Below are 25933 nucleotides of genomic sequence, written 5' to 3' on the forward strand. Positions count from 1 at the left end.
GTATTTGATCACCTCTGGGTTTTTTATTTTTTGTTAAAATAAATTAAAAAGACCAATTAAAAAAAAAAAAAATACAAAACCGTTTTATATTTTGCTAATAAATTTTGCAAACAGATAATTGTTCTCCTTCATTGATGTACACTGATGAGGCTACACTGATGGGCACTGATAGGCTGCACTGATGGGCACCGATAGGCTGCACTGATTGGAACTGATGAGGCGACACTGATGGGCACTGATAAGGTGGCACTGATGGGCACTAATAGGCGGCACTGGTGGGCACTGATGAGGTAGCACTGGTGGGCACTGATAAGTGGCATTGGTGTGCACTGAGAGGTGGCACTGATGGGTGGCACTGATGGGCGGCACTGAAGGGCATTGATAGGTGGCACTGAAGGGCACTAATAGGTGGCACTGATAGGTGGCACTGATGGGCAATGATCGACACTGGTAGGTGACACTGATAGGCAGCACTGCTGGGTGGCACTGATGAGGCACCACTGGTGGGCATTGATAGGTGGAACTTGTGGGCACTGATAGGTGGCACTGATTGCTGGCACTTTTGTACTGTGGGCAGTGATTTGTGGCACTGTGGGCATTGATTTGTGGCACTGTGGGCACCGATTTGTGGCTCTGGCAGGCAGTACTGGTGGGCACATAACAGGCTGTTCCTCTTCAGGACCGATGTCCCTTCAAACAGAAGTCGGTGATCAGCTTTTTTTCTCCTCAAGCTGTCAGCGTGAGAAGAAAAAAAAAACGATTACCGATCTTCTGTTTACATCATGTGATCAGCTGTCATTGGCTGATAGCTGATCACATGGTAAGGGGCCGGGATCGGCCCCTTACTCGGATCTGTGATCAGCTGAGTCTCATTGACTCGGGTGATCACAGCCCGCGCGCCCCTCAGGGGGGCGTGGCAAGCCTGCAAAGGGGAGGATGTCAATAGATGTACTTCCGGCAAAGCAGATTTGCCCTGTAGCCATCATTCGGCTATAGCGCCAATCTGAAGCAGTTAAAGATGCTAACTAGGAAGATGAATAACAGTACTGATCTTGATAAATATACAGTTGTTTATAACCTATGTAGCACAGGTAAATATTCAAACATAAAAAAGCAAATAAAAACAAAAACAAAAAAAAATTGAGATGATTACATTATGGTACATATGGGTAATTTCTGTACAATCATTTTAGCAAGAGCTATAATCTAGAAAATTCATGAACAAAAGTTAAAATAAACCTTACAAACTAAAGGATACGTGGCAGTTTTAATATAAAGAAACTAAATAATTTAGAGAAAAAATGAGAAAAAAGAGCAGATGGTATATAAAGTCTTAGAAAAAGTTTGCAAACACTTACTGTAGGAATTTTTTGAAATACTGCATGAATGACGACAAAGTTATGATTAACAAATACTGTAAGTGTAGTCTTATTTAAAAACACACATGGACTCTGCAATCTTTACTAATTAAATGGTATAAACAATCAAGATAATTCATTGAAAAGATAGGATAAATAGGACAATTTACAAACAGTCCCACAAAATAAATATAAATAAATAAATAAACAATCACATTGCTTAATTGGTCAAACACAGAATACGTGTAAGGTTTCCAGAAAAGCATTTGTCACAAGAAGAAAAAGAAGAGGGAAAAATTATGGATATTATCCATATTGCTGCCCATCTCAAGTTTTCTAAAGGCCACATCACTGCTGGAACAATAGTGAATGTGAAATGCATTGCATGTGGAGAAAACAAAGCACTGTATGCCAAAATTAACTTTAAATTTCATCTGATATGTGAAGCATAGAAGAAGGTATGTGGCTGTATTGCTGCCTCAGGCCTTGGACAGTGTGTAGTATTTGAGGGACCAATTAATTTAGGGTTGATTTCAGGGTAAGAATTCTCTAACAGAACATCAGGGCCTCTGTAAGTGATCTAAAATTCAAAAGAAGCTGGGTCATGAAATGTGAATATTTTCCAGAACACAGGAATAAATTAACATGAGAGTAGCTCCAACAGAAGAAAATCTGTGCTTTAGTATAGCCAAGTCACAAACCTCACATCAGTCCTATTGATATGCTCTGGTGTAAAATAAAGCAGACCTTTCTAACAAGACATCCCAAAATATACACCAACTGAAGCATATTTACATATATGAAAGAGCAAAATATATCATTAACTGGTGCACAGGTCTGATTAGCAGCTATAGAAAATGGATCATGCTTTTTTCAATAAACATACCCTATTAAATATAATAGGATTCAGTCTTTTTTTAATTAGTTAATATTACATGCCTAAACCCTTTGTTCAATACATATAAATAAAAATACACTATAACAACGCTAAGGCGTCATCCAAACTGTAGCTCAAAAATGCCTGTTTTACAGGCATTTGATGTTTTTTTTTCTGTACACATAGGCATTTACATGAGTTTAGCTGCAGAAAAAAAAAACATCACTTGCACGCTTATGCCCTGTACACACGATAGGATTTTCCGATGGAAAATGTGTGATAGGACCTTGTTGTCGGAAATTCCGACTGTGTGTAGACTCCATCACACATTTTCCATAGGAATTTCCGACACACAAAGTTTGAGAGCTTGCTATAAAATTTTCCGACAACAAAATCCGTTGTCGGAAATTCCGATCGTGTATACACAAATCCGACGCACAAAGTGCCACGCATGCTCAGAATAAATTAAGAAATGAAAGCTATTGGCTACTGCCCCGTTTATAGTCCCGACGTACGTGTTTTACTTCACCGCGTTCAGAACGATCGGATTTTCCAACAACTTTGTGTGACCGTGTGTATGCAAGACAAGCTCAAGCCAACATCCGTCGGAAAAAATCCAAGGATTTTGTTGTCGGAATGTCCGATCAATGTCCAACCGTGTGTACAGGGCATTAGGCACAAAAAAAAACGCACATAAACAAGTATGTTTGCTTGTTAATGCATTCTACTGGCCAGAATAATTTAATATTTGAGCCAATAGCATGCATTAACACCAAAAGCACAAACATGCATAAATTTGCATGAATAAGCATGAATGCTCATGAAAAATGTGGCTTTTACTGCATTTTAAAGCTTCTCTCCCGTAAGGAGAAAAGGCATCCAAAGGAGCATCGTATGCCTGAAATTTTTGAGTTTGGAGAAAGTTGAATTACAAAGGTCTGTCTGAAATTTTGGTTACACCTTAAAGCAAACCTGTCAATGTACAAAATTGTATAAAGCAAGTCTTACCTGTAAAAGAAAGTTGTACATATTTACAAACCTGACAAACACTGGTTTGATCCTTAGAAATCTGCTGAAGTCCACACTGAGGCTGGGTTCACACTAGAACACGCAGCAGCTCACAGCAGGAGTCTGGTGCGTCTCTGTTCACCGTTTCAGGTCCAATTTAAGCATGAATTTTGGGCTGAATTTGGACCTGAAATGGACCAAAAGATGCACAGGGCTCCTGTGAAATTCGCATCACTGTGAAGATGTGTGAACCAGCTCCATAGAGAACTGGCTCCACAATCTGCTGCTATGCAAATTGGATGCTGGGAAACCGCATCCAATTCGCATAAGTGTGAACCCAGCCTGAACCTGCACTTCTGAGAGTGTCAAACTTTTGGGTCACATGTACCGTTCACTGGTTCCTCCTACTGACCTTAGCCCATTGCAGAATACATTAGAAATCTGTTGCTCAACAGGAGAACCCAGTGAGAGCTACAAACTCTTTATTAAATACATAGCTACACTAATTTGGGTCTTATATCTACCAGTAGTTCAGCAATTTCAGTGAAGCAGAATAACATATCAGTATGTCTAGGACCATGAACTGAAATGTTTCTTTCTTTTCCATAGGTCCTGCTGTAAGATTCAACAGCTTCAACTTGTCCGCTCCAGAATCACCTCCTCTTTTAGGCCAGCACACTGTTGAGGTTCTGAAAAATGTACTTAGATATGAAGATGACTATCTTGCTGAACTGATGCAATCTAAGACAATATCTCAAAACAACGTTAATTGATGGAAAGAGATCTAACAAACGTAATATTCAGCGATAATTTAGTGCTGATCTGTAACATGATTTGTAAATGAGATGCTTTCAAATATTTTTTTCAGCAAATATACCACTTAAATTTTAATAAAGATACACTATATGAACAATATTTTTTTTTCTTTGAATGATTTAAAAACCAAGATTAAGTGTTTTTGGAATATGTATAAAATGTGAGGGTGAAAGATCATGTAGTAGTCAATGGTTACAAAGCTCTTCATGTTATCTCCAGATATCATTATTATATTTTTCATTTTGGTATTCTTTAAATATTTCTACCTATTTTGGATTTCCTAAAATTTTGACTGTAGCCATTAAAATACCGGTATTTGGAAAGTGTGCCCCAGGGATATTAGGGACAAAGAAAAATAGTAAGGCAGGGTACACCAAGAAAAGGTGACATGATATAAAAGTCTAACAATTTTATTAGTACAAAAAAGACTGTATAAAAAAGAATGTATATTCAAAAACACCTAAAAACAATGGATAGAACACATGCCAAATAATGAAAACAGCTGCTAAATTTGGAACACACCGAGGTTCCAGACTTTGAGTCGAATCAATACAGTGTGTAGACCAAGATTCCCAACATGTTTTGAAAAATGGGGGGAGAGGGGAGGTTTTTTATAGATGTATATATTTCCTTCTTCAGGGGTTATATGTAAGCATGCTGTTATATTTCTATTGAAAAGAAAATATATCAATATTGTAACAATTTAAATAACATTTTAACATTTTTAACATTTACATTGATTGGTTTGGCATAGCAACAAAATAGCATATATGGAGACATGTATTTTGTACTCACAGATCTGTGTTCCCTTTGCAAACACTACATGTCAATAAAATAGACGAAAACGTCAAGTCTCAAATTCTGCTGAACTGCATTTTCATGCCCATAAATTGTTGAATAGATATGGCTCTGGATTTCAAAGAGCTAGTCACAATAGTTTGGAAGCTCTCTGTGTGTATTTGCATGCAGACTAATCTGACTGCAGCTAGATGGATGGGAGCAGATTAAGTAGCCGCCTCGGAGCGATGCATCAATGCTCGCAAGCATCACCCCTCAAAGAACGGAGGAACAAATATCTGGTATGATATTTGACTGATTCTACTGATAGCCAACCGCCTGGATACTGGATTATGCTACTGATTCACATTTCTCTATTTTGGCAGAACACGATACAAACTGATTCACCCTACAAGTATGCCTATATCATCAACAGAATTACAAGTGAGGTTAAAGTGGATCTTCAGTGCATCTGAGCACCACAAACCAAAGCACTATCACATTTATTTTTAATATTCAAAGCAAACTCCCCTATCCATCCATGTCTCACAATGCTTTATTTTGTTGAGAAATCACTTTAAAAACAACCCTTAGCATTTCTGGGCATGGTCATCTTGAGTAAGGGCAAAAACATGTACTTACTGGAATCCATCTGCCCCAAGCTCAAGCATGCATGCAAGTCAGTGTGCTTAGCTGAGAAACGCCCTCCTCCTAACCTGCGCTCCTAAAGACTCCTGGGATGTATGACATAATTTGCCTAGGCAAGAAACCAGGAAGTAACTGAAGAAGTTTTAAAACAGGTACATATGATAAACTTTCCTATCTATTTACTAATGCTAGCAGCATGAGTATTAAAAAGAATCAATGTTGTTTGGGAGAGGGAAGTTCCACTTTAACCACTTCTGCCCCGGAAGATTTGGCTGCTGAAGGATCAGGCCATTTTTTGCGATTCGGCACTGTGCCGCTTTAACTGACAATTGCACGGTCGTGCGATGCTGCACCCAAACAAAATTGACGTCCTTTTTTTCCCACAAATAGAGCTTTCACACATCCCTGTTCTGCCTCTCATGCCCGCAATCGATCGTGGCCGGCGGTCTTTGCAACCGTCGGCCACGAGCATCGGCACCCCCGCTGTGCAGTGGGCACCTGCACGCGCCTGCTATCCCGATCCCGCAAGCCGACGTATAGCTACGATGGTTCGTTGGATCGTGCCGACCTGCCACAGTAAAATGATGGTGGCTTGTCCGCAAGCAGCTAAAAAAGCTGTAAAAAAACACTCAGTTGTTTCTGTAGTATGTTTGCCACTGTCACTGTTGCTGAAATATTGCAATCTTACAATAGTCACTGTGTAGTGAACAGGTAAAGACCCTATGTACAGTTTTACATTATATTAAATTGATTCTAAAGTCAGAAGGTTTGTGCATTGAGATAAAAAAAACCTGTGTGCAGCAGCCCCCCTTAGCCCCCTAATACTTACCTGAGCCCCCTCTCTATCCAGCGATTTTGCACGAGAGACATGGCTGTCTGGGACTCACCATTGGCTCCCACTGCTGTCAATCAAAGTCAGTGAGCCAATAAGGAGAGAGAGGGGGAGGGGCTGAGCCATGGCTCCGTGTCTGAAAAGATACACAGAGCAGCGGCTCGGCTCAGGTGTCCCCATAGCAAACTGCTTGCTGTGGGGGCACTTGACAGGAGGGAGGGGCCAGGAAGCGCCGGCGAGGGACCGAAAAGAAGAGGATCTGGGCTGCTCTTATTACTTAAATATTCTGTCTCAAATCACAGTTTATTTGCATCATAAAGGCATATAGAGGGCATCCATTAAGATACTGTCTCACAAACATATAAACACTGTTGGTGGGGGAGGGGGCGGGCTTTTTCACAATTTGAGAAAAAAAAGGAAGTTAGAATATGTTTTAGAATCTGTTAAATCAGAAAGCATGCTATTTATTCGGTTGATTTTATAAAATTATTCTACGTGTGTGCCATGCACTTTTCATATCATTATGATCTGCCTATTTCCCATGGTAGGTATGTATAATACTTATGCTGCCAAAGAAAACAGCTTCACCCCACTATCAATATTTAATGTTACTAGCTATTTGTTCTAATACTTGGGATAAGGAGACTTTGCTGGAACCTTGGATTTTCTGTGTAGAAATATGCACACATTATTCTTATTCTCTGCTTTATTAAGTTAATATACAAGTCAGTGGTTTATTCTAAAAATGCATTGGACGCTAATCCTACAATCTTTTCTTTTAATCTGTAAAATAAACAAAAGCCTTAACAATACAGTGTCATTGTAGCTCTAAGATCCATTACACATTTTGTTGTGTAAATATTTGCTTTACAGTTTGTTTCTATGGCAATTTAGGATTGTGCTGCCGAAATCAAGCCCCGTTTTAACTTTTTTATTGACTGCTAAAAGGAGAACTGAAATTCAGAGTTAATGACTTGAGAAGTGAATGAACCTTTTTGCACCAGTAGCTAGGAGTGCAGTCTGCATGGCACCAACTATAGTCTGATATATAAATAAAATAGAAACAAAGTAACAAATTAAAGACTTTTTTTTCATATTTTACACGTGTCTGGCTGTGCTGAGAATAGAAAATACAGTAACATTATTCAACATTTCCATTTTGCGGTTCTTTCCTATTCAATTTGGTTTGTAGGCACGGTATTGTATATTATTTACATTTTTTTATAGCAACAAATTATGTATGCAGATATACTGTATATACATTCAACGCTATTAGGCATACACATACTTACATTATTATCAATAACTTTTATGTACTCTGTGTAGGTATTATCTATTATCCTGTAGCATATCTGAACACAAAAACAATAATTTAATATTTTGCATCTTACCAATGTTTAGATGTAGTGGCTACATTAGTTTTCTTTTTTTCAAGCATTTTTTTTTAATTTTTATCTGGTAATCCTACACAATACTGAGTGGTTTATGCTCACGCCTCTATTGTATCTAAGGAGAGATGGTTGTCAGTCAACCAGGCTGGACTATGAATGTGTTTACCTTTGTTTATCTCCATTATATAGGAGATGGGGAGATTATCAGATTATGCTATTCTCCCCATTAATGGATAAAACTGTTTATGCTTTCAATTCAACTCACAGAAATAGGCACTGCATTTTTTAGCCAGAAAAATTAAAAGTAATGCAGCAGCCACAGCTAAGGACTGGTTGCTGTAAATTACATTTTCTTTCTTGGGTTTAGTTATTTAGTAATCCTCAGGTTTAGTTATTCACCATCAGATCCATTTTGCATTTCTATAGCCTAGTCTAATCTGATAATATTCTGTCCTTGGAAACAATTTGGTGCATTTAGAAATGAATAGTAGATATTAAAAAAACGATTAGTAGAATATTATTTCAAAATGTATATACATACACATAGGATACGATCTAAATGTATGGGAGCCAAATATAGAAACACAATACTTCAGATCTAAATAAAGTCTCACATATTTTCTTAATTTACAGTCATTTGCTGGCTCATTTTTTGATTAACAAATTTTTGATTGGAAAGGCCCTAAAATACCTTTTCTCTTATTGAAAATCTACTTTCTGCCCTCTATCATTTGTGCCATGTACTTGAAAAAGTATAAGAATAACAGCCACTCTCCTCAACATAAATGTCTTTACAGAGATTTGTCAAGCAGAGAAAGAGAATTTACGGTATCCTGCAGCTTCTTGAGTAGGCAAAATACTTTCTTAAAATAGGTATAAACTCTAGAGAGAGGTATAATCTTGCCTCTGTACAAAGCATTAATAAGACCTTGTTTTGTTCATACAGTTCAGTATTGGACAATGGACACCAGTTTCCTAAAATGATGTTGTGGAACTGGAAAGACTGGAAAGAAGAGCAACTAAATAAGGAGCATGGAGAAATGTAGCTATTTGGAAAGATTAAATGAGAAAAAAAATATTTTTCTATGAAAAAAGAAGATTAAGAAGAGTTATAATCAGAATATATAAATATGAAATGGCCCATTATAAACAATTGGTGCAAAGTTGTTCACCTTTAGGTAATTGCAGAAAGCAAAGAGAAAGAAAGTTTAAAAGAGCTGTTCTGTCTAACTCTGGCCAACAAATTATAACTGGCTAACATTATTTATAAAAAATTATAATTAAATGTTGATCCAGAGAGTATTTGCTCACTATCAGGCGCTTCTATGAAACCTGCCGTGATATCAATTAATCAAACCTTAGGGGAATGGACTAGGTTTATATTTGCTGTTGTTAGTGGCCATTTAGTTGTAGTGTGCTTAAAGCTTATGCCTATAACCCTACATTATTGCATAGATGGGTTAGTAAATATTATTTATTTCATTACAGATATTTATATTTATGTTACAGTTATTTATATAGCGTCTGCAATTTACGTAGTGCTTTACATCAATATTGCAAATTCACATCAGACCCTGCCCTCAAGGAACTTACAATCTAAGGTATATTATCTGTCTTATTTTGCAAATGAGTCTCCTGTCTGTGAATATTGAGAGAAATATTTGACTAAAATATTGGTCCGCAGAACTGCAATATAAAAAAACTCTTGCTCTGCATGCCTTTTGATGGTGAATATCTCATTGGTGCATCTTTAGACAGCTTAATAAAGGACATTACTGGCCATAAGAATATTCATTTTGTCCCAGCAGAATTAATCTAAGCCTCAATCTGGATAGACATGTCTTGCCCCTAAAAGCCTGGAAGAATTATTTTTTATTTCTCCTAGGCTTCATAATGCAAGGACAGACCTAAGGCAGGGGCCCAGTTCTATTGCTGACTTGGGCCTCTATACTAAACCCACACTTTTAGACAAGTCCTTTTTGTCATGAGGGGATGGCCCTACTTTCCAAAGTTGGAGGACATCAGTTTGCCTTTGTGGACACATGGCCAGAAAGCATCTCAGATGCCATGGTGTCCAGGAGATTTTACAAAAACACATTCCAAAACCAAAGGGGGCATCCACCCCATCTTAAATCATGTCTTCATTTGAATCCAAGAGACCCCCAAACTATCATACATTTCCAGTACACTACTTATTACAATCTGTTCTGTATGGAGACTAGACAATTCCTGATAAGTCATTCCCTCCTCCAAAAAAAAAAATGATTGATAATATTCATTTGTGTAGGCATCCACTAAGAAGTGACCCATTTTCTCTGTGCATATCAGATTCCTGAGTAAGAGACTTGGTGTTAAGAGGCCACAAGCTAGAGTTCCTCACTCTACCTCTGCTCTGCTTCATGCTGTCCAACTTACCAGTGCTTCTGCACAGACTAAAACACCTCAATGCTGCTCTGGCAGATCTTTTAAACCAAAGAGTTACTGTTACTGTTGCAACAGCAGAAAGATTGCAAGGTTTTTACTTAAACCATTTCACGCTTCCAAATCCAAGTTAATCCAGGGAAAATCTGATTGCCTCTCAGGGGATCAGGAAGGATTTTTTTTCCCCTGCTGTAGCAAATTGGAGCATGCTTTGCTGGGGTTTTTCTCCTTCCCCCAGATCAACTGTGGGTGAAGGATTGTGTGGGATTGTATTATTATTTTTTGGTTGAACTAGATGGACTTGTGTCTTTTTTCAACCTAACTATGTAACTATGTAAATCCAAAAGGGAGCACCTTCCCCATCATGGACCAGAGGCTGGGTTCACATTATTGAATTATAACTTGTGTTTTGTTGTTATGAACTTCTTCGGGAGCTTAGAGGTGGTTTATATCTAAAATACTGTAGAGAAAAATATGTTACAGTATCCAAAACATAGTACATTACACAGAGTTGCAGAACATCTTTGCTACTTATCAAATTATTAATTCAGACACAATTTGTGTGGCTACATGTGAGCCTTCACCAGTGGACAAATATAATAAGGGATACAAAGGGTCATAAAGGGGAGTACCCCCACTTAGTATGCATCTAAAAAAATTAACAACTTACTGTATGTTATTATTATGTTTTTTTGTGAAGCCCTAAAATTAGCCACAATTATCTGGGCAAAATACATGAACTATGATAGGGTTATATTTGTCATTAACTATACTTCTGTGCCTTTTAGTGCTGGTTTACCCTGGAACATAGTGCGAGAAACATGCTGTGTCTGCGATCTGCAGCGATTGTCAGTGTAAAATTAATGACACCCCAGACGCAGATAGCAAACGCAGTGCTTTTTCCTGCACTGGTTTGCGTGATATCAAAGTACCATGCAATCTGGTTGCAGTGTGTTTTGGTGCGATGCAGTGCGATTTCAGCCCTTTCAAATGAATGGGCTGAAAATGAAACACACTTCACTTAAATTGCACAGGAACATGAGAATCAGGCTGGGAATGTGATGACTTTGTTGCGTCACTTCATGGCATGATGTCATCCATGCGTGCCACAATAGGGCAATACTCACAGTGCTCAGGTGGGAGATGGAGGTGGCACTAGGAAAGGGTATTGAAGGAGAGGGTTCCCTTAACGCAACTAGGTGGGAGAGTTTACAAGTGGACACCCACTCAGTTCTCTACTGATACTGTATCTGCACCGAGGTATGGATGATCCCACATATTGTAAATATAACCTATATAGTACTATGTAAGAGAAAGGACTGGGGGGGGGGTGTTTCTATGTACTGTGTCTTTCAGTTCCTCATACATATATACAGTTATACTGTACATGTATAAAATGCACAGGGACAGGATCCTTCCAAATCTGGATGGACCAAAACAGGCCATACACGCAGCAAGTTTCTTTCCTGCAACCACAGGTTGCACCACAGACAGTGTTGATGCGGGAATCCCTCCTGCCGGGCCATTTTCTTCTCCTGGTGGCGGGGGAAGGTGGGGAAAGCCGTCAGACAGTGATTATTGCTGGCAGCTATAGCAGCCGCTAGCAATAATTGCAGGTAAAACCCAGCATGCTGGTTGTACAATCGATCAACTTGGCACATTCAGCCTGCCCATACATGGTTCGAATCTCGTCCAGTTCCTGTTGAACCAGTCGAGCTTTCAACCGTGAATGGCCTGCCTAAGTAGGAAACATTTACGCACATTATCTGTACATGTAAATAAATGGATGCCCAAGGTATGTAGAATTGGTCATAATGACCAAGCATTAGCTTGTTCAACAATTAGGGGACAGTATGAGCTATCTATTATAGATTACTTGGACTATCTTTGACATTAGAGACATATGCACTAACGGGGTAGATACCCAGCTAACAGATAGGTGACCTTTATTAACTGCTTCAATCACTTATGTTTGAAAAATAGATGTACTAAAGTACTAGATTACCTACTATGTTATTGATTTGTCTGTGGATGAATGGCGCACTCTAACATTAAAGGCACAAGTATATACATTGGGACCAATATAATCATATCATAGTTCTCATGGACATGGAATCACTTTGTGCCTTTCAAAAAAAATGCTTATATGTATTCTGCCCCCACAATAGTGGATTGTTTTACAGTTTTACAAAAAGTGGGTGTGTTCCCCTCTATGGTTCTTTGTGGCCTCCATGTTTTTCTACCTGTGAAGATTCACACACATTGTGAAAACTGAGTCACAGTTCTTGCAAGTGCCAAAGATGTCCTGAAACTATGTGTGAAGTATGGATTCTACAGTATAACAGACTTTCTCTAAAATATGTACCACCTTTACACTCCCGAAGAAGGCGATGTCCATAGCAATGAAAAGCGTCAGTTACAGAGCAAACTGAGTAGAACACCCTGCCATGTTTAAATACTTGCTGTAATTATAAATAATCAATAGCATATGCTTAAAGCAAGTAAGGACAAAATAAAACTAATATAACAGTGGATTTTGAGCTCAGAGCTGGTGGAAAATTAATTTTAACTGTAATGCCCCGTACACACGGTCGGATTTTCCGACAGAAAATGTGTGATAGGACCTTGTTGTCGGAAATTCCCACCGTGTGTAGGCTCCATCACACATTTTCCATCGGATTTTCCGACACACAAAGTTTGAGAGCAGGATATAAAATTTTCTGACAACAAAATCCGTTGTCGGAAATTCCGATCGTGTGTACACAAATCCAACGGAAAAAAAGTGCCACGCATGCTCAGAATAAATAAAGAGATGAAAGCTATTGGCCACTGCCCCATTTATAGTCCCGACGTACGTGTTCTAGTCACCGCGTTCAGAACGATCGGATTTTCCGACAACTTTGTGTGACCGTGTGTATGCAAGACAAGTTTGAGCCAACATCCGTCGGAATGTCCGAACAAAGCCCGACCATGTGTACGGGGCATAAGTGTGCATGTAAGAGGTAGAATTCTTATTGGAATATTATGTTTATGTAATGAAGGCTAGCCTCTGTGGATATCAAAGATGCACACTTACATGTCCCCATCCTTTGAGCACATCATAGCTACAAATATCGTCAGCACAAATCATGACCTTAATAGGTTTGGTTGGTGCCTGAAACTTCAGAAACAGACTCTACAACACTACATTCTAACACCATGGAACAAGTTGGTTCAGTCTGTAGACAAACTGCTTCACCTGACACTGAGAAGGATATCTCTGGCTCGGTGGCTCAAGAATCTAGCCCTGGAGATGGGAAATCCTTCCTACTTCTGTCTTGGAAGATCCCGACAATGGATGCCAGCCTGACTGGCTGGGGAAGGGTCCTAGACAGCATTTTCAGTGCAGAGAACATTGTAGCCAAAGCACAGGAATCTCTTTACAGTTTGTACACAAGCCACTACATAACTGATCAATAAAAATATTGCAATGTAAAATGCTATGTGTCAATTGAATACTATTGCATTTTGTAATTGTTTGGATTTAGATGAATACTATTTAGGAGCCACTCATGCAGAAATCCAGATAATGTCCATAGGACGGTCAGTAAAAACAGGATGCACAACAGGAAAAGATAGTAGGTGGTAGAATAAAAAAAGTCTAAGCAAGACACAGATACAGAGAACATATGCAAGGAAAAGGAATATACCTTGACAAAATAGAAGTTGAGAATGAGGTTTGCAGCATCGGTAGCTGGGCACCATTGGATACAAAGACAAATAAAGACCTGCCAGCCATGACCTTCATCCTGGCTTAGTTTGTTACATAATAAACAGCACAAAAGACAAAGATTGAAGGAAAAGAAGACATTATACATGACTAACTGTACTAGGGAACATTAAAAAGAACAAAGCAGGGTGGCGTGTCCAAGATGGCGATGTGAGCGGCTGCATTCTCCATGAGCTCCGCTGGCTTCTGGAAAATATCCGTATTCACGGGAGATAACCCCCTAATTTCAGCCCTGACAACCCCTGGATGAGGCACAGATCCTCAGGTGTGCAGTCCGGTAATGGGAAAAAGCTTACATTTCCCCTGATCGCAGAGGTTCCACTGCCATCTCCCTGCACAGACGTGGAGACACGATCCAGGCGCTACTCCCACATGGCCTCGCAGACAAACACCATGGAACCGGCAGACTCCAGGCCGCATTGGCTAGCGGAGGTGATGGCGGCAATTGCTACTTGCCAATCTACATTTACTACCAAGATTGAGGCAGTGCAACTGGATGTAGGCCTCATACGCAAGACATGGACAAACTCTGCTCCAGAGTGATGGAGACAGAGCAGGGGATCGGTCAGACAGAGGATGAGGTCCTGGAACAATTGGCAGCCCTCCGCACTCTCCGGACCAAGGTAAAGGCCCTTGAGTACAGGGCCGAGGATGCTGAGAACAGGAACCGTAGGAACAACCTTCGAATAATTGGCCTGCCTGAGGGAGCTGTGGGGGTGAACCCGACAAGCTTTGTGGAAGGCATGCTGCTCACCCTCCTCCCTGCTGCCCACTTCTCCCCCCACTACACCATGGAGAGGGCCCACCACGTCCCACCTAAGCCTGTCCCCTCAGGAGCCCCCTGAGAACCTTCATCCTCCGCATGCTGAACGTCTGGGACTGGGACGAAATTCTCCATGCCTTCAGGCTGCTGGGTGAATTGCTCCAAAAGAACAAACTGATGATCTTCCTGGGCTACTCTGTCGAGACACAAAATCTACACAAATCGTTTGACTCGGTGAAAGCGGTGAGCACCCGCAATATTCGCTATAGTGTGCTCTTCCCAGCTCGCCTTCGGGTCCAGGATGGAGAGACGACACGCTTCTTCCACTCACCGAGGGAGGCCTTTGACTGGTTGGATTTCCTACCACAGATCCGTTGATCCGGATACCAGTGAGTTCTTTATCTCCTTATGACACTACACTTGGATCATCCCGGTCTGTGGCATGCCTGTCAATGTCCCTGCACCTGTTGTCCCCTTTGAGGGTTTGTCCCTCAGCCGCCTGCCAGGACCCTCATTATGAGCAGACTTCCTCCTAGTTCTTCGGCCCCAGTTACCTCCCCTCTGTTGACTGTCCTGATGGGGCATGGGAGAGCCCCCGGGTAACATTTACTAGGTCTGCAGAGCAGGTTGTTAGGGGTGGTCTGCATCATAAAACCTAGGCTTCAGACTGTTCATGTTTTTCCCACAACATACGTTTTGTGCCCCTGACATGGTCAGGAGAATCAGCCTGTTTCTCTACCCTCGGTGTGCCAAGGCAAAAGCAGAACACCTAACAGAAAACATGTTTCCTTGCTGCATTATACTCTTTTTGCTGTGGGGTGCTGCGAGGTTCCCTTATTTTCTCCTAAGACTCTACTACAACCCCCACCAGCAATTATGATGACTAGTGGAGGTGATCAGTGTGGAGAACTGATATGCTCGCTTGAGCCCCCCTATAAGATTTGGAGGGGTCTAGCTCGCCTCTTGCAGGGGTCCCCCCTTGCAGCCAGCGTGCTGAATTGGGACTTGGGGTTGGAAGCACTTCCTAGGTTTGGGGGAAAGGGTGGGGGGAATTGTTGCCCCTTAAGGGCTGGTTTGTTAGTTTTATATAGGTATACTTTAAGATGTTTGATCGCTAACCTATTACCTGTCATGATTAATACCTCAGCATTGCATTGGCACTGTGATTGCTCCATCCAGGTCCGAATGCCAGGTCCATCACAATCTTAACCACAAGATCCTAACCCTCCTGAATGCTCCAGCACCTGTGTCAGTCCTTAACATTTTATCTTGGAACACTAGGGACCTGAACTCCCCAGTCAAAAGGTCACTGGTGTTCCAATTTATCAAATCATATAGCCCTCATATCTGCATACTACAGGAAACCCACCTGGTGGGCAGCAGAACTCTAGCCCTTAAAAAAATGTGGGTTGTCTACCACTACCACTCCACCTACTCCAACTATGCACAGTATGTCAGTGTACTGGTACTCAAGACTCTCCCCTTCAGACTCCTGGACTTGGCATTGGACCCGGATGGCAGATATGTCATTAATGCTAGAATTCTCTCCCACGCTATCGTGGGTCTTTATTTGCCTCCACCAGAATCGCTGCAACTATTGAACCAAATAGCAACTAAGATTGCAGAATTTGTCTCAGACCATGTTGTGCTGCTAGGTGACTTTAATATGGCTCCTGATCCAGGCATGGGCAGACTAGCAACCGCTGGCCCCCACTACGCTGGCTTGGCGACATGGGTGGAGACATATGGTCTGACGGATGTCTGGAGATAGAGACACCTTCAATCTCAGGCCTACACTTGCCACTCTGCATCATACAAATCCTTTTCCCGTATTGATCTAGGTTCTTGGAGGTTAAGATATTGCCCAGAGGTAGGCATATCGGACCACGCACCGCTGCTCTTGAGCTTAGGCGCTCTCCCCCACAGACAAACTCTTGAGGCTCTCCAGATTCTGGATTTCTGACCCGAAGGTAGACACACAATTTAGAAGAGAGTTGGAGGGATACTGGGCGGTCAACCCAGGCTCTGCAGAGACCACAGTAGTATGGGATGCCTTTAAGGCGTTCACAAGAGGGCAATACATTGCTAAGGTTAGGAAAGGGAGGAGGGCTGCCCTGGCTAGAGCTGAATCTGAAGCTGGCACGCAGGAGGCGCTCTATGTTAGATGTCGAGACCCCCAACCCTATGTCAGACTGCAGTATCTGATCAGAGAGGTCTTCTCCCTCCGTACCTCCCTTACCCAGAAGTTGTTACTAGTACAATCCCAACGCATATTTAAACGGGGAAAGATCGGAGAAGCTTTTGGCCTGGCTCTCTAAGGAACAATCAGGTGGGATTAGCATTCCCCATATCCTCGGCCCTAGTGAAGACCTCCTTCATACCCTAAAGAGATAAACCGCTGCTTCGCCACATACTATTAATCACTCTACACTTCTATAGGGGGGACAAACTGACATCCTATTTAGAGGGCATAGATATCCCAGTTCTGACTTCCACCTTTAGGCAAGGCCTAAACAGGCCCATCACAGTAGAGGAAATACTCAAGGCACTCAAAACCCTGCAGTCAGGCAAAACTCCTGGCCCTCATGGTATTCCAGTAGAGCTCTACAAACATTAAGCAGATGTCCTTGTCACTAGATTCCACGCTATGATGGTCAAATCAGTGGAATTGAAGACACTCCCCTAATCCATGGGAGAGGCGGTCATAGTAGCGATCCCTAGGTCAGGGAAGGACCCTTCCCATATCGGCCTATCTCCCTATTAAATGTGGACGCGAATCTACTAGCCAAAATATTAGCCAACAGACTAAACACAGTTATAACAGCCCTTGTCCACCCTGACCAAACAGGATTCATGTCAGGTAGAGGCACAGATATCAACATCAGGAGACTCTTCACCCACATTGCCAGAGTGGGTCAGGAAGGCGAGGGGCTGCTGGCCTCTCTAGACGTGTAGAAGGCATTCGACTCCATTGAGTGGGGATATCTGTGGGCAGTTCTCTCTAAATTTGGCTTTGGCCCTAAATTCATGTCATGGGTAAAGATGCTGTATACTAATCTGCAAGCTAGGGTACACACCAATGGTCGTCTATCGGAACCATGTGCAGTTCTCTCTAAATTTGGCTTTGGCCCTAAATTCATGTCATGGGTAAAGCTGCTGTATGCTAATCCACAAGCTAGGGTACACAACAATGGTCGTCTATCGGAACCATTTCCGCTGAACCGTGAAACGATACGTGTCCCCTATCTCCAGGGCTGTTTGCCCTGGCTTTGGAACCCCTGGCCGCCCTCATTCGAGAGGACAGGGAAGTGAGGGGTATACAAGTTGGGTCCATTGAAGAAAAGCTCTCCCTTTATGCGGACGATGCTCTGCTTTATCTAGCTGATGCATCCACATCCCTTCAAAAAGCACTATCCCTAGTTGACCAGTGCAGTGGCTACTCGGGTATATGCATCAACTGGGATAAGTCTGTACTTTTCCTGCTGCACCCCTCATCCACTAGACCTGATACCCAGACACAGCTTAAATGAGTGGAAGAGTTTAAATATGTGGGCATTAAGGTCACAGGTGAGATAGGAGAATACATGAGCAATTACATATGTCGCAGGTTACCACCAAATGTGCAGCACAGCGATGTAAACCCAATTGCTAAAGTCTCATATACTGTAATATTTAATATATTGCAACAATTTCAAAAGTAATTTTCAATATTTTTAAATCAATTATTTCTAAGTACTCCTTGGTAGTCCTGCCATGAAGGTCCTTCTTCAGGCGTTTCCCGTTATAGGATGACAATGGTCCGCCCCTGGCTCGCCAATGTGCTCCGGGACTGTTGCCCTATCACACTGTCTTCCAAAAGAGTCTACAAGTGACTATGCACAGGCATGTTCCACTGTTGTCATTATCAGGAAACCTGCCTGATAAATGATGAGAAATGATGTGCAGCTGTTGATGAAGTTACATACTGTAGTTACAGTATCTCACAAAAGTGAGTACACCCCTTAGGTTTTTTGAAATATTTTATTATATCTTTTTATGTGACAACACTGAAGAAATTACACTTTCTAGTGAGTGTACAGCTTGTATAACAGTGTACATTTACTGTCCCCTCAAAATAACTAAACACACATCCATTAATGTCTAAACTGCTGGCAACAAAAGTGAGTACACCCCTAAGTGAAAATGTCCAAATTGGGCCCAATTAGCCATTTTCCCTCCAAGGTGTCACGTGACTCATTAGTGTTACAAGATCTCAGGTGTGAATGGGGAGCAGGTGTGTTAAATTTGGTGTTATCGCTCTCACTCTCTCATACTGGTCACTGGAAGTTCAACATGGCACCTCATGGCAAAGAACTCTCTGAGGATCTGAAAAAAAGAATTGTTGCTCTACATAAAGATGGCCTAGGCTATAAGAAGATTGTCAAGACCGTGAAACTGAGCTGCAGCATGATGGCCAAGACCATACAGCAGTTTAACAGGACAGGTTCCACTCAGAAAAGGCCTCACCATGGTCGACCAAAGAAGTTGAGTGCACGTGCTCAGCATCATATCCAGAAGTTATCTTTGGAAATAAACAGTTTGCTGAAGATAAGCAGACTAAAGGACATGGATTACTGGAACCATGTCCTGTGGTTTGATGAGACCAAGATAAACTTATTTGGTTCAGATGGTGCCAAACGTGTGTGGCGGCAACCAGGTGAGGCGTACAAAGACAAGTGTGTCTTGCCTACAGTCAAGCATGGTGGGGGGAGTGTCATGGTCTGGGGCTGCATGAGTGCTGCCAGCACTGGGGAGCTACAGTTCATTCAGGGAACCATGAATGCCAACATGTATTGTGATATACTGAAGCAGAGCATGATCCTTTCGGAGACTGGACCGCAGGGCAGTATTCCAACATGATAATGACCCCAAACACACCTCCAAGATGACAATGCCTTGCTAAAGAAGCTGAGGGTAAAGGTGATGAACTGGCCAAGCTTTTCTCCAGATCTAAACCCTATTGAGCATCTGTGGGGCATCCTCAAGTGGAGGAGCGCAAGGTCTCTAACATCCACCAGCTCCGTCAGGTCCTCATGGAAGAGTGGAAGAGGACTCCAGTGGCAATCTGTGAAGCTCTGGTGAACTCCATGCCCAAGAGGGTTAAGGCAGTGCTGGGAAATAATGGTGGCCACACAAAATATTGACACATTTGGGCCCATTTTGGACATTTTTGAGGGGACAGCAAATTTACACTGTTATACAAGCTGTACACTCACTACTTTACATTACAGCTAAGTGTCATTTCTTCAGTGTTGTCACATGAAAAGATATAATAAAATATTTACAAAAATGTGAGGGGTGAACTCACTTTTGTGAGATACTGTACATAGTTTTTTGAGAAAAGACACAAGGCCATCTAGTTCAACCAATAAAAAAAAAAAAAAAAACATAAAATCCCATATACACCATCCTATACCCACAGTTGATCCAGTGAAGTGCATGCAAAAAGATGGGAAGTGACTGCAAAGAGGCTGATGGAGATTAGCAGTCCCAGTATGCAAAAAAGAATTCAAATTTGAAAAAAAAAAATATTTTATGTAAACAAGTGGTAATTATTTCTGATACACAGAAATTTTGCAAACTAAATGTAATTCAGTTAGAGTTTTCATGCACTCTAAAAATAATTTAATAATTATATTATTTCTATGACCTAGTGAAACTTGTGATTTTATTTTATTTTTTTTATTAGCAAATGACTCTTATCCTCAGAGATCACATAAGCAAAACATTTCCCCTTTCATTCATTTAAACAGAGGAACAGCCGCACTGTGGATTTATGACATGGTATTTATGGAACTCTGTTTGCTGACAATGCTAATAACAATGTAACTGTTAAAATAACTGTTACCTATCACAAGCTTCCCCACACTAGTTTATTTAGAAACAGGCTGGGTTAGATAAGGTCTTCAGAGACTCTGTAAATTGAAGAATGTTAATTTATACAACATTCACACAATGCATCACTATCAGTGAAACAGTTGCTGGCTAAAATAATTGACTGAAAGAAACAAAACCTTCTAGTGTTATTAATAAAAAAATATATAATCAAGAACCGCCAAATGTGGCTATTGTTTGACAAGATGAATAGCGAGGCTTCAGGCATATATATAGTTTCATATTTTAAATAGTTTTTAAGAAAAGTAATGTGAAAGTGATGGAATGCTGGAAAAAATGCTGGCAAGTGTCACCGCATAGCACTAATACTAGAAAGCCTGTCCACATGTCTGTGCAATGCTGATTGTCATCTCCTTATTTAGATTCAGCCTAGTTAACTATTTTTATCAGTATTACAAAACTGCTTTGTATTTACCACATTTTAGAAAGATGTTAAGGTTTCTTTGGTGAATCAGAACCAAGCCCTGGAAATACCTATATAAATGCATCAGGGTGTGCACCTCAAAGCTCAAACAAACATATACACTATATTACCAAAAGTATTGGGATGCCTGCCTTTACACGCACATGAACTTTAATGGCATCCCAGTCTAATGCCCCGTACACACGGTCGGATTTTCCGATGGAAAATGTCCGATCGGAGCGTGTTGCCGGAAATTCCGACCGTGTGTGGGCTCCATCGGACATTTTCCATCGGATTTTCCAACACACAAAGTTTGAGAGCAGGATATAAAATTTTCCGACAACAAAATCTGATCCCATCAATTCCGACCGTGTGTGGCCTGTTCCGACGCACAAAGTGCCATGCATGCTCAAAAGAAATTCCGACACGGAACAGCTCGGTCAGGTAAAATTAGCGTTCGCAATGGATACAGCACTTTCGTCACGCTGCAATGTTAAAAATGGTTTAATACAGCGCACTCTCTTCTTCTTTATAATGTGACAAGAATTAAGTTGTTTTGCTGCTCATATTCACACACACTTCTCACAAACTTATTTTTTTTTGCTCCTTGGGATTCCCTGAATATATTGTTATTTGTCACATCGTACAAAAAAATTTTTTTTTTTGTTTTTTTTTTTGATTTAAAGCCATTTTTCTTTTGGATTTTATGTTTGTAGTTTTTCAAAGGCTGATCTTTGTTTAATGTTATTTTTAGTTTTACTCCAGACTATTTTTGCGTGTGTTTTGTGTGTCAAGTTACCACAACACCATTATTATCTTTTATTATTTAATCTCAAGGAGATTGTTTGTTGTTGGTGTCCCTTTTTAATTTCACATTGTATTTTTTAAATGTACCTGAATCCTCACAAACAAACTGTCCTTTTTGAAGTAAAACACACATAGGCAAGTATAATTCAAACTAAAAATCCTTTATTAAGGGCTCAGAACCAAACAAAGAGGGAGGCAATGCTGGATAAACAGGAGAAATTAGCAAAGACCCCCAGGGCAGACATCAATTCTTGAACATCAAAATTGGTGGCCTGAGGAGTCCATATGTAAGGGAGGGCAGTCTGGTCCAGAAGTCCCAGAGATCTGGAAAGCAGCAGATGACATCTGTGTCCCCAGGCTGTGGTACCACAAGAGGCTGCATCTTTTGGCCGACCAGACTGGATCCAGGGTCCTCACTTTCTGGTCTTCCTTCCACGCTTCATTCTGGGCTGTGGCTCTGCTGTTGGAGATGTGGCAGGAGGAGGAGTAGGACCTGCAGGAGGAGGAGGACTAGGAGGACCTAGAGGAGAAGGAGGAGGACCTGCAGGAGGAAGAGGAGGACCATGTGTGAGTTCACAAAGGTGTGTATCAGATGTAATTTGGGCCCTCATCCCCTTATTAAGAGCCTCCAATATTAACGACTCACACATGAGTTGTTGTCCCTCCTCCATCCTCTGCATTTTAGAGGCAATGATGGCAGCGAAGTCATCTTCCACGGTGTGTGGTGCTCCCAGGGCCTCTGTAGCCCTCCCAAAGAGGCCTATGGCAGCTTCCTCTAGGGCACTCCTCCTCCTGCCACTTTCTCTTTCCAGGTGTAGGGGGGACCTGCAGATCAGTCAGGCGGCTTGGCCCGGCCACCTCCTGGCTGAGACTTCCCTGTGTATGAAAAAGGGACATGGTTTTAGTTTTTGCATCATCAATCACAATCATAAATTAGTACTCCAAACTAAAATCTAGTTAACATCATTGATTGGACAACCAGCAATATTTAGAGGAATGTTATACCTGGCTCAATCTGGGCTCCTCCACATGTTGTTGCCTGGAAGGCCCAGGTTGGGCGTCAAAAGCCTCAGCTGGGGGGGAAGGAAGCGTGGAAGGAAGACTGGAGAGGGATGACCCGGGTTCAGTCTGGCCTGCCAGAAAATGCAGCCTGTCATAGTACCACATCCTGGGGACATAGATGTCATCTGCTGCTCCGGATCTCTGCGAATCCTGGACTTTCTGGCGCTCCCTTACATATGCACTCCTCAGGCCACCAATTAGGATCTTCAAATATGTGATGTCTGCCGTGGGGATCACCTGCTTCACAATTTCCAACAATTGATCCAGCGCTGCCTTCCTCTTTGTTTGGTTCCTGTAATGTGGGTGGTTGATCTCCTACAGACTAGGCAGCTCCCTGAACATGTCAATGAAGATTGCCATGAAGTCTGTATCATTCAAGATATCCATTTTAACTGCAAGACACAACACAAGACAAACCCTAATGTCAGCCAAAACTCTCCTAATCTTGTTACAATATAGGCCTCAATGTAGAAGCAGTATAGGCACAAGTATGTCTCTTACCATCGTTCTTACGATCGGCGCCTCCAATGTTCCTTCCTCCGCTCACAGATGGTATGTAATACGCACCTGTGGTACGCTTTATACACACTGCGCATGCGTGTAACTCCGCCCGCCCCTGACGTTCTTTCTAGTCTATTCCCCGCCCCTTTTCGTTCGGCACAGTGGGTGAAGAGCACATGGCGGAGTCAGAGCAGGTGCGTGCTAATTACAGGAACGAGGAGGAGGAGGAGGAAAGCCCGGATCCGGACACGTCCCGATCCAGAAGGAGAAGATTTAAGGCCAAAAATATGTCCTTTGGGGAGATGTTGGAGATGGTCGACATCCTGAAGAAGGCCGACTGTGACGGGAAGTATGGGCCTTACCCCAACCCCAATATCAGAAAGGCCAAGATCATAGCGAAAGTGGTCAAAAGTCTGCACAGGAATTTCGGGGTACGACGATCGAAAGATCAGCTCAGGAAGCTTGGTCGGACCTGAAATTAAGAGAGCCCGAGCAGTACCGAAAGATCCGGAGAGTGCTTCAAAAAAGTAAGTAGTTGTGCTGTGTTCCTATTCCTTTTGTCTTTATTACGTTCGTGCTGTTCCATATGCTTTTCTTAAGTGTTGTACAGTTTAAAATTTCAATTTTAATGTTCATGGGCCCATTATTCGTTCGTATCAAACATTTTTCTTTCGGCCTATAAAACACCATTGTTTAGGCCATATGCATTTTCCTACATTTTTAGGGCCTACTTGGATGCAAAATATTTGGTTGTGTAGATGGGTTTGTTACTAGAATGAAATGCAAACTAGATTCTGTGTAAGGAGAGGACACTCAGCAGCTGTTTTCACATCTGGACACTGGAGCACTAGTGTGGGACACAAGAACCCCCTTTTTATTAGGGGGGGCACACAGGTGATCCAGTGCATACTATAGGGGGTCTCCATCTGTGAAGCTTGTACAAAACAGGTAAAGTATTGCAGGTTGACAAAGGACACTAAAAAACCTACATCTTGGAACTCAGCTAAAATTGACAATTGTACCCCACTTCCAAGCAATGTTTCCTATTTATAGTTCTGCCATCAAATATCTGTGTGCTAATTATACCCTTTTTGTTTTACATAGGGGAGAAAAGACTCGCAGGACAGCCCTCATCCGAGGAGACCACAGACCCCCCACCTCTGGAAGAAGGTGAAATACCCCCAACCCAAGCTGAGCAGGAGGAGGAAGAAGATGTGGTGGAAATTGGCACCACAACAGGTGAGTGTCTGCGACCACAGACTCAAGTAAGAGATGGATGCTGGCAGTTTTTTGATACCTGTTTTTGTTTGGTTTCTCTCTTTTTAGGTGATCGTGATGTTGTGGATCGAGATCCTTTCACATCAGAAAGTGCCCAGATCCTGATCGGGGAGATCATGGGGTGTAATTTAGAATTGGAAAACCTCAAGAAAAAAAATCAATGATGTGATTCAAAAAAATAATAACATCATTGATGTTTTGGGGCGAATTTAAAACCCCACAAAATCACTATCTTTTTTTGTGTGCTACAATCTTTTAAATTTTTGAGCGATGTTTCGAAAAGCCAAATTTGGAGGATGCACACAGTGTGCCAACATGTGCTATCTGCCATCACGGGAGATCAATGGACGCGTTTTGGGGGTGCAACCCCTTCCTCAATAATAAAGTAGCTGTGAGGAAGGGGTTGCTCCCCCAAAACACGTCCCTTGATCCCCCGTGATGGCAGCTAGCACATGTTGACATTCGTAATTTGGTGTGCATCTTCCAAATTTGGCTTTTCAAGGGGTGACTTCACCCCATCTGAACGCAATATCAAACACAGTTCCTAAATACTCATGTCTGATATTGCCTTCAAGTTTTACCATATGTGAACTTTGTAAGTTCAAGTTTTTTGTGTTTCTTGTTGGTTTTACACAGGCCTGTTTTATCGTAAATGGACATTTCTATTTTTGATAATGCCACCCCAAAAATTGTTATACAACAAACATGTTGGTTTGTTTTAAAAACCGTTTCTAAATGCACATGTCATTGTGCAGGTATTAAAAAGTTTGTTAATCAAGAATGTGTGCATTATTGTCTCAACGCTACAACACTTTTGTGGTGATGTAATTGCTGTTTTCTGAGAAAATGGGGGTTATTTCTTAAGGGCAAATCCTCTTTGCAATACAAGTGCAGTTTCAGTGCAGTTTCAAGTGCACTTGTAGTATAAAAAGTGTCTACGCCTTTAGTTAATAACAGCCAACAGTGCTTTGTATAAGGTTACACAATCACGCCATTTTCACGACTCCACACATTGCTGTCAGCTAAAACAAACACAAGCAGTAAATGTCACCAAAGATTAGATTTTTTTTTTATCTGATAAATGCTTCACAAATTGTCTGGCATATTGATGGCCCCCCTACCCGCAAAGAACTCAAGGTATCTTAACCAGACATCGCGGGCACTCAGGGAGGGCAAGCCAGGACGGCCACTTTCAAGCACCGTCAGGGTTGTATCATGTAGATTTCCCGCCTCAGGCCCAACTGAGCCAGCATAGTTGGCAGAATGTTGGCATAAAAAGTTATGGAGA

The 25933-nt window shown here is 41.6% G+C and overlaps 1 protein-coding gene across 2 annotated transcripts in view; it reads left to right on the forward strand.

Moving 5' to 3' along the window:
* The window catches only part of SUGCT (succinyl-CoA:glutarate-CoA transferase), a 1840030-nt gene extending 1835872 nt beyond the window's left edge, over positions 1-4158 (forward strand). Inside the window, exon 14 of one of the 2 annotated variants that reach the window (XM_073630530.1) lies at positions 3853-4158. In XM_073630530.1, the coding sequence (XP_073486631.1) occupies positions 3853-4016 (164 nt within the window). In that variant the 3' untranslated portion in view covers positions 4017-4158. The remainder of the gene's footprint in view (positions 1-3852) is intronic. The other variant, XM_073630532.1, reaches the window with a different exon arrangement.
* Positions 4159-25933: the final 21775 nt, after the last annotated feature.

The sequence above is a fragment of the Aquarana catesbeiana genome, linkage group LG05 (assembly GCF_042186555.1).
Source record: "Aquarana catesbeiana isolate 2022-GZ linkage group LG05, ASM4218655v1, whole genome shotgun sequence".
Taxonomy (NCBI): Eukaryota; Metazoa; Chordata; class Amphibia; order Anura; family Ranidae; genus Aquarana; species Aquarana catesbeiana.